At 42.8% G+C, this 14,903-nt stretch overlaps 1 protein-coding gene across 2 annotated transcripts in view; it reads right to left on the reverse strand.

Moving 5' to 3' along the window:
* Positions 1-4,830: 4,830 nt before the first annotated feature.
* The window catches only part of GCNT4 (glucosaminyl (N-acetyl) transferase 4), a 30,871-nt gene continuing 20,798 nt past the window's right edge, over positions 4,831-14,903 (reverse strand). For both annotated transcript variants that reach the window (XM_005211233.5, XM_010808850.4), the window contains exon 2: positions 4,831-9,187. In XM_005211233.5, the coding sequence (XP_005211290.1) occupies positions 7,822-9,186 (1,365 nt within the window). In that variant the 5' untranslated portion in view covers position 9,187 and the 3' untranslated portion in view covers positions 4,831-7,821. The remainder of the gene's footprint in view (positions 9,188-14,903) is intronic.

Consider the following 14,903-nt stretch of genomic DNA (forward strand, 5'->3'; position numbering starts at 1 on the left):
GCTCAGCTTTCTTTATAGTCCAACTCTCACATCCATACATGACTACTGGAAAAACCATAGCCTTGACTAGAGGGACCTTTGTTGGCAAAGTAATGTCTCTGCTTTTTAATATGCTGTCTAGGCTGGTCATAACTTTCCTTCCAAGGAGTAAGCATCTTTTAATTTCATGGCTGCAGTCACCATCTGCAGCAATCTTGGAGCCCAGAAAAATAAAGTCAGCCACTGTTTCCCCATCTATTTGCCAGGAAGTGATGGGACCACATGCCATGATCTTAGTTGTCTGAATGTTGAGCTTTAAGCCAACTTTTTCACTCTCTTCTTTCACTTTCATCAAGAGGCTCTTTAGTTCTTCTTCACTTTCTGCCATAAGGGTGGTGTCATCTGCATATCTGAGGTTATTGATATTTAAGATCATTTAAAGAACAAAAAAAAATGAGTAACTGTGGTTCAGGCATCCAAAAGTGGAGCTGGGTGGCCACTGTGGATATAATTTCAGACACTTTCCTAAACCACTGAGAACTTGAATCATCTCTGAATTATATCAAACTCAACCACATAGCCAACCATTTTTAAAACAGTATCTGCTAGCAGCAGCTAGCTGCAAACTTGTAGTTGCAAAGTTCCCTCCCTCTTTGCAACTACGTAATCATTTCAGACCCTAACTAATCCTTGCTTAACAAACACTCAACTTCTTGCCAGCTTCAATCCTAATTCATGACAATTTATTTAACTTTGTAGGGTTTTGCCTTTATAATCCTCCCCCATTTGCAGTCCAGGGCAACATAAGCACTTGCTTCTTGAATCTGTGTCTCCCTGACTGCAGTCCTAACAACTCCCCAATAAATGTCTCCTTACCTCGGTCAGGTCTCTGCTTCTGAAATTTTGGTTAACAAAAGGCTGGGAATTAATAGTTGCCCAGAATTAAGTCACAGAAGCCGGGGAGAATGGATACGAGAAGGAACTAGCAGCCTTTAGATCCTTACTGGAATGGAGTCAGTCATCAAAATGCAAACCTTTACTATTCTGAAAGGGCTTTCACTAACCATACAGCAAATGCCTTGATTTGTTAGAAGACTGGTTGCATCCTTGCTTTAAGCCAGTCTTTGCTTACCTTTGAGAATCAGACTAGCCTTTTATTGGAATAAATAAATAAAATTTATTTCAAATAGGTTGAGGCTGTAGTTGATATATACCAACTGGATGTCCCATACAATTTCTTGAGAGGGCGTTTTGCGACATACATGAAAATAAACTTTTAAAAATCCATTATCTTCAGGATTGTCACTTCTCTCTCAGAAATAAGGAAGTGACTCAAGGAAAGGAGAAGATTTATGTATAAAACTGTTTATAACACCGTTATTTATGACAGAAGGGAAAAAGCAGTTTACAATCCAAATGTCCTACAATCAAGGAAGGACTGAGGGAATTATGGTATGACCATTAGGTAGCCATAAAGATTAAGCAGCAAGCAACATGGGAAGTGATTGAAAGTATATTGGCAGTGGAAAGAGACAGAGGAGGCACATGGAAATGGATAGATTAGAAGGGCATTCAAGATAACTATAATGGTTTTGTCAGGATGTTAGAATTATGAATATAAATGATTTCTGTTTAACTTTCCTTTATGCTCTATAGAAAACAGCAACATTAACAACAAAAAAAGGTGAAATAAATTTACCCACATCATTGAACATGATTTTTTTCTCAGATTCTTTCCTGGCTATTTGTCCTCTGCATGACTTGGTCCAAGCTTCTCCCAGGAAGGACCATACATGAATGCCATACCTGAGGGCAGGTGAATAGTCTTTCTGGGGCTTTTATGCCTCCTCGTGGGCTGACACACTGATCATCCGTCTATGAGACAAAGCTCAAGCTGTTTACTATGCATCATCATAGGAATTTTTTCCCAGTAGTAGGAATAAATTTGCAATCATCTACTTTCTCTTGCCAAGCTTTCCTCATAATCAGTTTCATGAAACTAGAAGCCAGTTGCCCTAGTTTACATATAGATTTGTAGGCACCAAATGGGATTTTTAAAATATGGAATTGCTAATCTGGGAATCAAATAGCTTCTTTTCAAATACCTATGAAGAGAAGTGAAAGGCAAAGGAGAAAACGAAAGATATACCTATGTGAATGCAGAGTTCCAAAGAATAGCAAGGAGAGATAAGAAAGCCTTCCTCAGCAATCAATGCAAAGAAATAGAGGAAAACAATAGTACGGGAAAGACTAGAGCTCTCTTCAAGAAAATTACAGATACCAAGGGACCATTTCATGCAAAGATGGGCTCAATAAAGGACAGAAATGGTATGGACTTAACAGAAGCAAAAGATATTAAGAAGAGGTGGCAAGAGTATACAGAAGAACTGTACAAAAAAGGTCTTCACCACCAAGATAATCACTATGCTGTGATCACTCACCTAGAGCCAGACATCCTAGACTGCAAAGTCAAGTGGGCCTTAGAAAGCATCACTACGAACAAAGCTAGTGGAGGTGATGGAATTCCAGTTGAGTTATTTCAAATCCTGAAAGATGATGCTGTGAAAGTACTGCACCCAATATGCCAGCAAATTTGGAAAACTCAGCAGTGGCCACAGGACTGGAAAAGGTCAGTTTTCATTCCAATCCCAAAGAAAGGCAATGCCAAAGAATGCTCAAACTACCGCACAATTGCACTCATCTCACACCCTAGCAATGTAATGCTCAAAATTCTCCAAGCTAGGCTTCAACAGTACGTGGACCATGAACTTCCAGATGTTCAAGGTGGATTTAGAAAAGGCAGAGGAACCAGAAAAGGCAGAGATCAAATTGCCAACATCCGTTGGATCATGGAAAAAGCAAGAGAGTTCCAGAAAACATCTACTTCTGCTTTATTGACTACGCCAAAGACTTTGACTGTGTGGATCACAACAAACTGGAAAATTCTTAAAGAGATGGGAATACCAGACCATCTGACCTGCCTCCTGAGAAATCTGTATGCAGCTCAAGAAGCAACAGTTAGAACCAGACATAGAACAACAGACTGGTTCCAAATCGGGAAAGGAGTGCCTCAAGGCTGTATATTGTCACCCTGCTTATTTAACTTATATGCAGAGTACATCATGCAAAATGCCGGACTGGATGAAGCACAAGCTGGAATCAAGATTCCCGAAAGAAATATCAATAAGCTCAGATATGCAGATGACACCACCCTTATGGCAGAAAGTGGAGAAGAACTAAAGAGCCTCTTGATGAAAGTGAAAGAGGAGAGTGAAAAAGTTGGCTTAAAACTCAACATTCAGAAAATGAAGATTATGGTATGCAGATCCATCACTTCATGGAAAATAGATGGGGAAACAGTGAAAATGGTGAGAGACATCATTTTGGGGGGCTCCAAAATCACTGCAGATTGTGATTGCAGCCATGAAATTAAAAGATGCTTGCTCCTTGGAAGAAGAGTTATGACCAACCTAGACAGCATATTAAAAAGCAGAGACATCACTTTACCAACAAAGGTCCATCTGGTCAAAGCTATGGTTTTTCCAGTGGTCATGTATGGATGTGAGAGTTGGACTATAAAGAAAGCTGAGCACCAAAGAATGATGCTTTTGAGCTGTGGTGTTGGAGAAGACTCTTGAGAGTCTCTTGGACTGCAAGGAGATCCAACCAGTCCATCCTAAAGGAGATCAGTCCTGGGTGTTCATTGGAAGGACTGATGCCGAAGCTGAAACTCCAATACTTTGGCCACCTGATGCGAAGAACTGACTCCTTGGGAAAGACCCTGATGCTGGAAAAGATTGAAGGCAGGAGAAGAAGTGGGTGACAGAGGATGAGATGGTTGGATGGCATCACTGACTCAATGGACATGAGTTTGAGTAAACTCTGGGAGTTGGTGATGGACAGGGAGGCCTGGTGTGCTGCAGTCCATGGGGTCTCAGAGTTGGACATGACTGAGTGACTGAACTGAACTGAACGGAATCTGGAAATCAAGCCTAATGGGTTGTCAATGCCATGCTGTATACCCACCCTACCACTGCCACTACCTAAAGCAGTCCGAATTCTTCCATGGGATTACTGTGGATTTGCAAAGTTGTCCAGCTTGGTAAGACCTAGAATTAATCTTAGGTTAAAGTAGATGTTAGTTTTTTATATTGAATTTTCCTAAAATAGCCTTATTCCTCAAGATGGATTGTGATTTATGAGTGTGACACGCATACTCCTTGTTAGTTAGGGAGGATGGTGACTGTTGCTGCTTTAGAAAGGGTGCTAGAAGAAAACTAACTGGCCAGGAGGATCTTCAGAGCAGGGGTGGAGGTGGGGGCGACAGTGATGCCAAATACCCCTCAGTTTAGTAGAGCTGCAAAGATGGTGTTACCCAGGACAGAGAGAAACTCATCCAGAAGCACCCAGCCATCGAGTCTGAGGATCCTGGTGCAGCCTCCTCATACCCGCGGGGCTCCCAGCCAGGGCAGGCATCCTGGTGCAGAGAGGAAGTATTGCTTTTCCAGGGACTGAGGAACGAAAGAGAAAGAGCTCAACCTACTCTGTTAAGAACAAACTTCCATAAAGTAATCAAGCAAGTGAGAATATTTCTCTATATAGTTAATCTGAGAGGAGAAACTAACCTGAAGGAGAATTAAGAGAAATTCTGGAACATTCTTTGAGACTTTGCCAAATTAAATTCAAATTTGTGAACCTATATTCTGCATATAATACACACACTGATTTTTAAATTTTGACTCTGAGGTGAAATTAACTGTCCTCTTCAAATACTGGGCAAGTGTCATCAACTGAAAGAGTGTGGGGAACCAGTACAACCAGAAAAAAGGAAACATCAGAGATTCCAAGGTCTTGGTTTTGGAGGCACATTTTATTTGACCGTACTAGAGATTAACATCTAGTAACAGCATAATACAAAAATGCAACCCCAATCTACTTAAAACTCATATAATGGGAACATGTCTTTCAAGAAACGTGAAAAAAAAGTTGGAGATTTCTAGACACGTTGATAAAAATGTTAACAAAAATCAAAGCTCATTCCATCATCATCATTCACTTTACAGTCTCATGAAAAGATTGTCATTTTGTTTTCTCCACAATATGTCAAAAATATATATACTTATGCATAATATTCACATTCTGGAAGGCAAGAGAAATCTTCGAATTTAATTCCCTAAATTTAAACATTACATATATTTCAATTAAAATAACCTAAACATTAAAAATAGCAGCAACACCAGTCTTTAAATTACAGTAGATTATTCACATAATGTAGACATATTTGGGTGGCTCTTTCATTATTATCTGATATAATTTACAAACTCCAAGGTAATGGTCTCATCGTCAAATAACATAGAATCTAGTGTCAATAAATACTATGCAAAGAATTATTATAAAACACAGATTGCCAAACATTCTCCAGACTAGAGAGAACCATACTAAAACATTTCAGGGGAGAATCAGGTTTGAAGGAGGTTTGAAGGCATGCAGGAATCTGTGGGATTCCCAAGGCAAGAGAGAATGATCTGACAAGCTCCCCCAAATGACAGGCAAACTGTCAGGAACTGAATCCTGAGAAATGTGTCCATGGGGACAAGGCACTGTCACCTCTTCATGGCGCCACGTTTCACTTGAATATGGCATTAAAGTGACTAACATCTGGAAAATTTCCCACTAAACAAAGGCTAGGATCATTTGTCACCAGGAGACAAGACATTGGACCAGGAGGTCGGTATTTCTCTATCATTTACATTATTCTGGTGACCAAAAGCATAGCAAATATTTCAGCAGGGCTTTGTGTTTTTAAGCCTGGGTGGTAGGAAAAGTATTTCTACCCCTACTCCTGATTTAGGCCACTGGGCCAATTTCCTAATCCTACTGGCTTAAAAAGGACCCCAGGTGTCGGGACAGGGGTTTCTTCATAACTGGACTCAGTTACAGAAGTTGCCTTGAAGATTGTGCCTTCTTTGTATATTTGGAAGGTTTTTCAGAAAAGGTGCATGGTTAAGTATCACAATGGGGTTGGGATCTCCATTTCCCTCACAGTAAGACTGCTTGCTGGTATATCAATAATTTGTCCCCATCTTCAAGCCACTTCATACACGATTGCATCTGATACCCTCACACAGAAATCTGTGAGGCAGCCAGGACACACCCACGTGTTCCCTTTATAGACGAAGAAAACTGAGGCTCCTGGAGAGGAAAGCAACAAGCTTGTCACAGTCATACACATGGACAAACTGGTAATTTGAAGGAGGCAGAAAAAAAGAGAATATAAATGAATTCATGAGAAAAAGAAAGAGAGACAGAAGTGGTGCCACTTGGCAGACCGTATCATAAACTTTAAAACAAGCAAAAGGCATCTCACATGTAGAAAACAGACATTCAAAAACACATTTAAATACTTCAGTCTTCCCAACTGTCTCATACTAGCCTGGATTACCATATATTTATGTAGTCACTGAGGCTGACATTGAAACATAAGATCACCAAGAAATTCTGACATGAGTTTCATGATTTCCCAGTAGACGTAAAAACATCATAACCTGTTCTGAGGACCCTCACTCCTGTCTCATTTCACCTCCAGCACAGTAATTACAGGAAAATACATGTATATTTTGACTCATTTTGGTAGTTTTCTAAGGTGTAGTTTTCACAAAATATTATTAGTGAATTTCCTTGCTATGTCCTTAGGAAAATTAGCTTTTTCTCTCTTAGATCAAAGCTGAGAACACTGCAATAAACTTAGAGCTTTGATAATTTTACGTTTGAACTCTACTTGATAGTTGTTGGAGAAGAACACGTTTTAAATGACTAATAGTTAATTTAGAAAGCTGTCTTATTTCATACAATCTTTTGAAGAAAATTCAGTGATTTTTAGCTTGACAGTTTCACAAAACAAAATTGTACCTATTGCGGTGTAAAAAAAAAAAAAAAAAAAAAAACAACTTACATATACTGATAATCTATGAATTGAAAGACTTAGGTTCAATGTTCTGGAGAGTGACGCTGAACTGTTAAGCAGTTTTTGATTTTAATCAGTAAATATGTTTTAAAGAAACAGCTGAATTAAAATAGGAGGCCATTCCGGACACCGCTGGGAAATGTGATGGAAAAGTCATACAGATCCCTTCATTCCCTCTCAGCAGCACTGCCGCTCCCCCAGGCACCCCACCGCCTTCCTGACACTCACACGCTAGAAACGCCCGGCCGCCTTCCTGACACTCACACGCTAGAAACGCCCGGCCATCGATGTCCCGGGCCGTGCACGCAACAGACAAGGTGCCACAAGGTAAGTTACGCTTTGGCAAGTAGGAAATCGAACAATTCTTTGAGTTCTTCTGAGGTAGTACAGTCTTTCTAATATTCTAATGGTTGAGAAGAGTCTAAGGAGCTGAATTAACAGGCAAGTGGAGTGCTGGTCACTGCGCTTGAACACTGCTCTGAAATTGGCGGCTAACACGGCTATGTAATCACTCCACTACTTCTTCAGCCGCACCCTGATTGTCATGTGGAGAACCTAAGATAGTAAGATTGCTGTGTGACTGGGGTAACTGTAACTCATGACAACTGGGATTTAATTCCTGTATGTTTTTTAAAAAGTGCCGGGTATACAGCAGAAACTCAACACATATCAGGTTACTGACTGTTTAAAATCTCCCACTTAGCTCAGTGAGATTACAAGTGAAAACAAACATAAAAACACCCAACCGATTGCAGACTAATTGTCACCAAAGGCCAGGTCTCTTTCCCTTGTTCAGGGAATTGTAGACACCTTTCAAATGGTACTGGCTGTGGTATAGCATGCAATTCCATCTTAACCTTTTTTCCATTACAGTTTTATCATGAGGTGGTTACGGAAGGTTTAGCCATAAATAACTTTGCTGAAGACAGTGTGATCCACTTTCTCTGCTGTTCTTCAAGCTTTTCTGCCAAGCATTTAATCAAGATGGGGTCCACCTTAGAATCAAATTTATTAGCAAACCAATGTCCATATTTCATAAGCCACCTTAGTTCCGCTGCTCCATAGATACACACACTTCGGAGGTGAGAGCCAGTACAACTGGGATAGAAAAGGCCTTCTAGATAATTCCACTTGACCAGGCGGGTCTTACTCTGCAGGTCAGACACATCCTGGGCTGTCTTAGAAATCTCCCCAGGGATTCCTGGTACCCGAATTAAGGTAGCCCAGAAGTGCTCATCAGGTGAGTATGTATCTTTAGACCAGGCAAAAAAGTCTTTAACAAAGGAGTTGTTGAAAATATATTTAACAAATGCTCGACTTAACACAAAATAAGCACTGCCAACAAATATCTCGATGTTATGAGGGGGGGCCTCCTTGGAAATGTTCGTCCTCATCGGTAGTTTCACATATTCATAAGGTGCCTGTTTGAGCTCATGGTGATAAGTGAATCTTTCCGTCTTAGTGCTAGGGGGTTTCACTGTCTCTAACATATTTGATCCATTGAGTTTCTTCAACTCTGACACTAATTCGAAGTTTGACTTCAAAGGAAAATCCTGCCCACACAGGTTGATAACATATTTCCACTGAACTGAAGACTTGAGGAGGTCTGACAGGCAATTTAAATCAGCCTGGAGTCTGGAAATGTGTGCGTACTGCACAGTCTCTAATTTGGAAGCAATGAAAATATTGGAGAAGCACTTAGCTAAGTTGTTCATGGCAACTTTGAAGGTATCCGATGATTTTTGGTCATAATGGATGCAATAAATATTGTGCTGGTTGTATATGGCAAGGATTAGCCTTTCAACCATAATTGCATCTTTGTGAACAACCAAAGAATAGGCTATTGGGAAGCTCTTCTCCTCCTCTGAAACAAGCTTTTCATCGTAGCTTCGGAGGGCCTGATAAATCTCACAATCACTGGTGATTGCCACAACATCATCATCATCCAAGTCGATGATGGTTCTTCTTCTTATTTCCAGACTCTTGCCAATTTCCAAAGGCTCCTGTTCATAGACACCTGAACAGTTAATCTCATATCCAATTTCATTCTTGACATGGGTGTATCTGTTCCTTACAAAAGGCGAGGTACTTAGAGAGTACTCAACCAAGTAAATGCCCCGTTCAGGGAAGAGGAATCGTTTAACATTTAGGAGCTTCAACAACGAGAGCAGCCATAGGGTTAGAAACAGGATGAAAACTTTCTGTTGTAGGTGATACTTAAAACAACATTTGAATGTCTTCATTCTGTAAGAGAACAAACAAACAATTCAGTTGAAATAGGAAGAGAAAATTAGTTCAGTTCAACCAACATCCCCTAGGTGCCTACCACACACTAGGCAAAATGCGGGCCCAGAGATGATTTAAATAAGTGTTCTTGCCCTTTAAAGAATCCAGAAATAAGGCAGTGGAAATATGTACAACAGTTGTATTTTGTTGTATTCTCTGTTAGATATCTAATTTTGAGAGATATTGGTTACCAAATATTAGAATGAAAAATAATGTTAACTCCTTAAATATAGGTACTGCTGCTGCTGCTGCTGCTAAGTCGCTTCAGTCATGTCTGACTCTGTGTGACCCCGTGGATGGCAGCCCACCAGGCTCCTCTGTCCCTGGGATTCTCCAGACAAGAATAGTGGAGTGGGTTACCATTTCCTTCTCCAAATATAGATACTAAGTATCTTAATTGTCTTATTTTCTGCTTAGTATATTTGTAGAAGGATTGCTGTGGTTTGGACAGAGGTCTAGACTGGACTTTTTAGTAGTCATATACAGATGTGAGAGTTTGACCATAAAGAAATCTGAGCACTAAAGAATTGATGCTTTTGAGCTGTGGTGCTGGAGAAGACTCTTGAGAACCCCTTGGACAGCAAGGAGATCCAACCAGTCCATCCTAAAGGAAATCAGTCCTGAATATTCGTTGGAAGGACTGATGCTGAAGCTGGAGCTCCAAAACTTTGACCACCTGATGCAAAGAGCTGACTCATTGGAAAAGACCCTGATGCTGGGCAAGATTGAAGGCAGGAGGAGAAGGGGATGACAGAGTATGAGATGGTTGGATGGCATCACTGACTCAATGCAGGTAAGTTTGAGCAAACTCTGGGAGAGAGTGAAGAACAGGGAAGTCTGGAGTGCTACACGCAGTTCACAAGGTCACAAAGAGTTGGACACACCTGAGCGACTGAATAACAACAACAAAGAGGTCACTGAAAATGTAAGTGACCCATCTGAGGCTAAAAGGAATACCCATCTTGATTTTTACCTTCAGATTCTGATTAGATCTTGATCTGAAGTCAAATGGGGAAAGCCCAGTGAACTCCACTGCTATTAACTGAATGTCTGCATCCTCCCCAAAATTTTAAGTTGAAACCTAATCACCAATTTAAGTTGATTATATCAGGAGGTAGGAGTTTGGGGGAAGTTTTTAGGTCTTGAGGGTGAAGTCCAAATACATAGGATAGGTGCTCTTATAAAAGAGATCCCAGGCAGTTAGCTCCCTTGCCCCTTCCATCATGTGAGGAAAACCCGTGGGAAGACTGTTATCTATGAGCTAAGAAGCAAGCTCTCATCAGGCATGGAATCTGCTGGAGTCTTGATCCTGGACATCCCAGCCACTAGAACTGTGAGAAATACATATCTGTTGTTTATAAGCCACCCAGTCTGTGATATTTTATTATAGCTGCCTGTGTAGACTAAGACACTCACCTTCAGAAATAAGAGCAGTGGGCAGACCTTAAAGGAGGCTATAGTAAATATTAGACATTGTAAAATTTTATTCAGATTACACAAATGTGGTAAACTTGCACATTTCCTTTATTTTGTTAGCTCCCGTTTCCTCACAGGGATTAGCAGTTTAGCCCTTAAAATGAAAAGAATCTGACTCATTGAGAGTATATTGTAGGGCGCCAGTTTGGCTGAATCTGTCCATTTTATGTACTCATCCAGAAGAGTTCATGTGTGTGTGAAGGTTCCCTGCAGGTCAGGCTAAAACCTGAAAACCACTAAAACATCCTACAGGGCAGTGGTGAATCACACCCAACCTGAGACGAATGTGTGTGTGCCTCTGTGGGACAGTCCACACCAGACTGTGAAACAGAAATAGGACTAGGCAGAAAACAGTGTAGAATGAGCTCACATGTGTGTCCAAAATAGACTGTATACACCCAGCAGCCTACACACAAGGAGCACACGTCAGTAAGCTTTTTCTTTCTCTGTCACAGCTGTTCAACTCTGCCACTATAGTGGGAAAGCAGCCACAGATAGTGTGCAAATGATTGGACATGACTGATTTACTTTTGTAGATTTCTTTTATATAGATTAATTGAAAAAGCTCCTGTAGGAATGACATTCTCTGATCCACCTTCACTTGAATCACTCCCTTTAAAGAATGACACCTTATTTATCAACAGTGAAGTGCCCTGCACAGTCTGTGTTCTCCTGCCACACCTCAGACCCTCCTCTGGTTTCCCCAGGGTCTTATTCTCAGCTTACTGCTCTTCTCACGAACACTGTCCCTTGCTTCCAGGATTTCACCTTCCATGTATACACTGCCAGCGTCTTTATCTTCAGCCTCCACCTCTTGACCAAGCTTCTGACATGAACATCCAATTGCTTGATAGACACCTCCACTGAGACAGCCCTTGGGCACCCCACTGAGACAGCCCACGGGCACTCCACTTCAATGAGTCGGTAAGTGAGCATGACACCTCTCCTGTGTTTTCTGTCTCAATTTATCCACTCAATGACTCAAGCTTGAAACACAAGAGCCACTTGACTCTTCCATTTCCTTTACACCCATATGGTCATCTCACAAATACCCCTCAAATTCATCTTTTCTTCTCCTTCCCAGTTACCAGGCCCAGACAACATCCTTGCTGACCATCATCCTCACACTTATTAAAAGCAAAGGCTTCAGCACCTGGGAGGATAACCTGCTGACTCTCCCCAGAGCTGGGAAGAGGCTGAAAGCCCCTTTCAGGATTTGATAAAAGCTCTTTCTGATCCAAGGGCTTGTACCTCCACCCCTTGTTCCTTCTAACTTGGGAAAGGGAGTGCTTTCAAAGGCATTTTTGGCCATAGTGAGCAGGTGAAGGGGCTTCACATGGACTTAGGACAGGACAGAACTGGAAGGCTGGTTACTTCCCTGATGTTAAAGGCTACCCTGGAGACAGGTAAGTTCTCCTTCTTAAAAATGCCTGGCATGTGGGGAGTCAGAAAGCAAGCTTCTGGGCCACCCAGATTCCCTCCCTGTCTTCCTTTAGAATTAACTCTTCTCCCTGGTTGGCGAAGCTCAGACCCAGGGCCCAGAACACTCCCATAGGACTTCTCTTAATGGGCTGCCACCTCTCCTGCCCCAGGCACCCTGCAACCCTCCCCTGGGCAGCCATGGCCTCCTGGCTCAGCTCAGACTGTCCTGGGAACCAGCACAGCCATGCCCCCTCGACAAGCACCCCATCTGCTCTTTCCCTCTGAATGGCTCATGGGCAGAGAGCAGGCAGGTGTGTCTCTCCTTGAAGTAGTCTTATAATTACATTACAAATAATCCCCCGCTCCTGGGAGAAGGGGTTATTTCCTTCCTACCCAGCCAGGCAGGCGAGGAAGCTGATGTGCTGGGGAGTTATCACCACATGGGTGCAAGCGCCTCGTGATGACGCAGAAGGAAATGACAACAAAGGTTGACCGCTGCATCAAATGAGTTCTATCTGGATAATTCAATAAAACCCCAACAGGGACGAGGAATAAAGCATTCTTCCCAAACCATCTTCTTTCCCCTTGCCCTCCCAGGCATCTTTCACAGTCTTAAAGGAAACAGCAGGCACACCAAAGCACACTCCAGCTAAGTGGTTATAATTGCCTTCAGGGTTAAATGGCCACAGCCATTAGCAGCTCTTCAATGACCTCTCCTTCCTTCATCAGCAATTTAAAACCCAGGGCTGTCACTGCAAGACCTGCCTCCTCATGGGGGCAGGAAGGGGGACAGGAAATAACCAGGGAAGGAAAATGGTGAATGCGGTCTAGCTTGGGCACCGAGAATAGGGGGCCCACCGTCCATATTGCAGGCGAGCTGGCCTCTGCCCCACCCCCACCTCCCTCCCCTGCCAGCTCCCTCCCTGCACACCCGCACACCTTCCCAGGAGCGCACAGGGAGGGGGTGGGGGGGAGAGAAAGCAGATGGGAGGGCTCAGGCACCCAGACCCAGGCTGGAGTCCCCGGAGTGGCAGTGGCTTTAAGACTGAACAAGCGACCCTCTTGAGACACTCTTGAGTCTCAAACTGGGGACTGGAAAGGCTGTGAAGGTTCAGGAGCCTGGGTGAAAGGAGTCCCCACGGAGGCCCTCGGAACACGTCCGGGTCTTTTCTTTCCCAGCGCCCAGCTTGCCTGGGAAGATTGAATCTTGGTTTTTTCCCCAGTGTATTACACAGGATGTACTGATTTTTTTTTTTTTTAAGAAAAGAATCCACTAGGTAATTATAGGCAGACAACGTGAAGGAAATGACCTGCACTTTTCTGACCACATGAGGAGGTGGAAAGGCAGAAGGAAGAATAGAGCGGCTGAGAGTTACGTTCCTGCTCCAGGCTGAGTGGGAGAAGAGGCGGTCACACGTGGTCCTGGCCGTACAGCCAGGCTTCAGCTCGTGGGAGGCCCCGTGAGCTCCTGGGCGAGCCCCTTACCCGCCACCTCTCTGCCCCATCAGTAAAAGGATGTAAATAACAGTAACTACCTAAAGGGATTTGAAGGCCAAATGAGGTAACGCACGGAGCTTGGGCACAGTCCAGATCCTGGCTCCCTGGTTAACGCTGGTGTGGCTTCCCCCTCAGCCTCATCATCTGCTCCTCAGCCCCGCAGCCTCCTTCCTCCTCCCGTTACCACCACTACTCACTGACTTCTTTAAAGATCGTGCCCAGACCTATGGCTTACTGGGCAACTTTTCAACCTGTCTCCCATTTTACCCCAAACTGTTGACATAAATTCAATATTTTAGAATCAATGCCTGAATGCTTTCATGTAATGCTCTTTATTAATTTAACAATACCATGATTATTAATGTAGAACCACTCAGGAAAGAGTTGTTACATGGTTCTAAGTACTCCACATGTAGCAGGAGTTTCCTCCACAGATCAACCAGGTAGATGCTACCTCTATCCCTCTAACATGACAGGAAATGGAGGCACATGGAGATTAAGAAACTGCCCAAGATTATAAAGAGCTAGTACTGAAGAAGTGATGCTTTTGAACTGTGGTGCTTGAGAGTCCCTTGGACTGCAAGGAGATCCAACCAGTCCATCCTAAAGGAGATCAGTCCTGAATATTCATTGGAAGGACTGATGCTGAAGCTGAAGCTCCAATACTTTGGCCACCTGAGGTGAAAAGCCAACTCATTGGAAAAGACCCTGATGCTGGAAAAGAGTGAAGGCAGGAGGAGAAAGGGGTGGCAGAGGATGAGATGGCTGGATGGCATCACTGACTCAATGGACATGAGTTTGGGTAAACTCAGGGAGTTGGTGATGGACATGGAGGCCTGGCGTGCTGCAGTCCATGGGGTCGCAAAGAGTCAGACACAACTTAGTGACTGAACAACGACATAAAGAGCTAGAAAGTGCTTCAGCTGGAACTTGAACCCAAGACAGTTTTGCTGCAGGGACAAATCCTGTAGGCAATGCTGTTTTTTGGAATATAAATAAAAAATATTTTCACAAGAGTTTTAGTCCTCAGTTAAAATTTCTCATTACTATGTCTTATCTAACTGTCTTAAAGTTGGAACAGAAGTGAGCATCGAACCACGTTTGAGGTCCGGAGACCTTCCACCCGGTAGTTTAAGTGCTTGTTTAAATGGAGAATTAGCCTGGAGGAATGCTGGCTGATGAACAAGTTCTGTTCCTGCAGCCAGGGGCTGGAGTCAATCTACATGCTGATGAAGAGATCAGTCCACGGTTCAGTCAATGGAATCTAAGAAAGGAGAAG

Source organism: Bos taurus, chromosome 10 (assembly GCF_002263795.3).
Source record: "Bos taurus isolate L1 Dominette 01449 registration number 42190680 breed Hereford chromosome 10, ARS-UCD2.0, whole genome shotgun sequence".
Lineage (NCBI taxonomy): Eukaryota > Metazoa > Chordata > Mammalia > Artiodactyla > Bovidae > Bos > Bos taurus.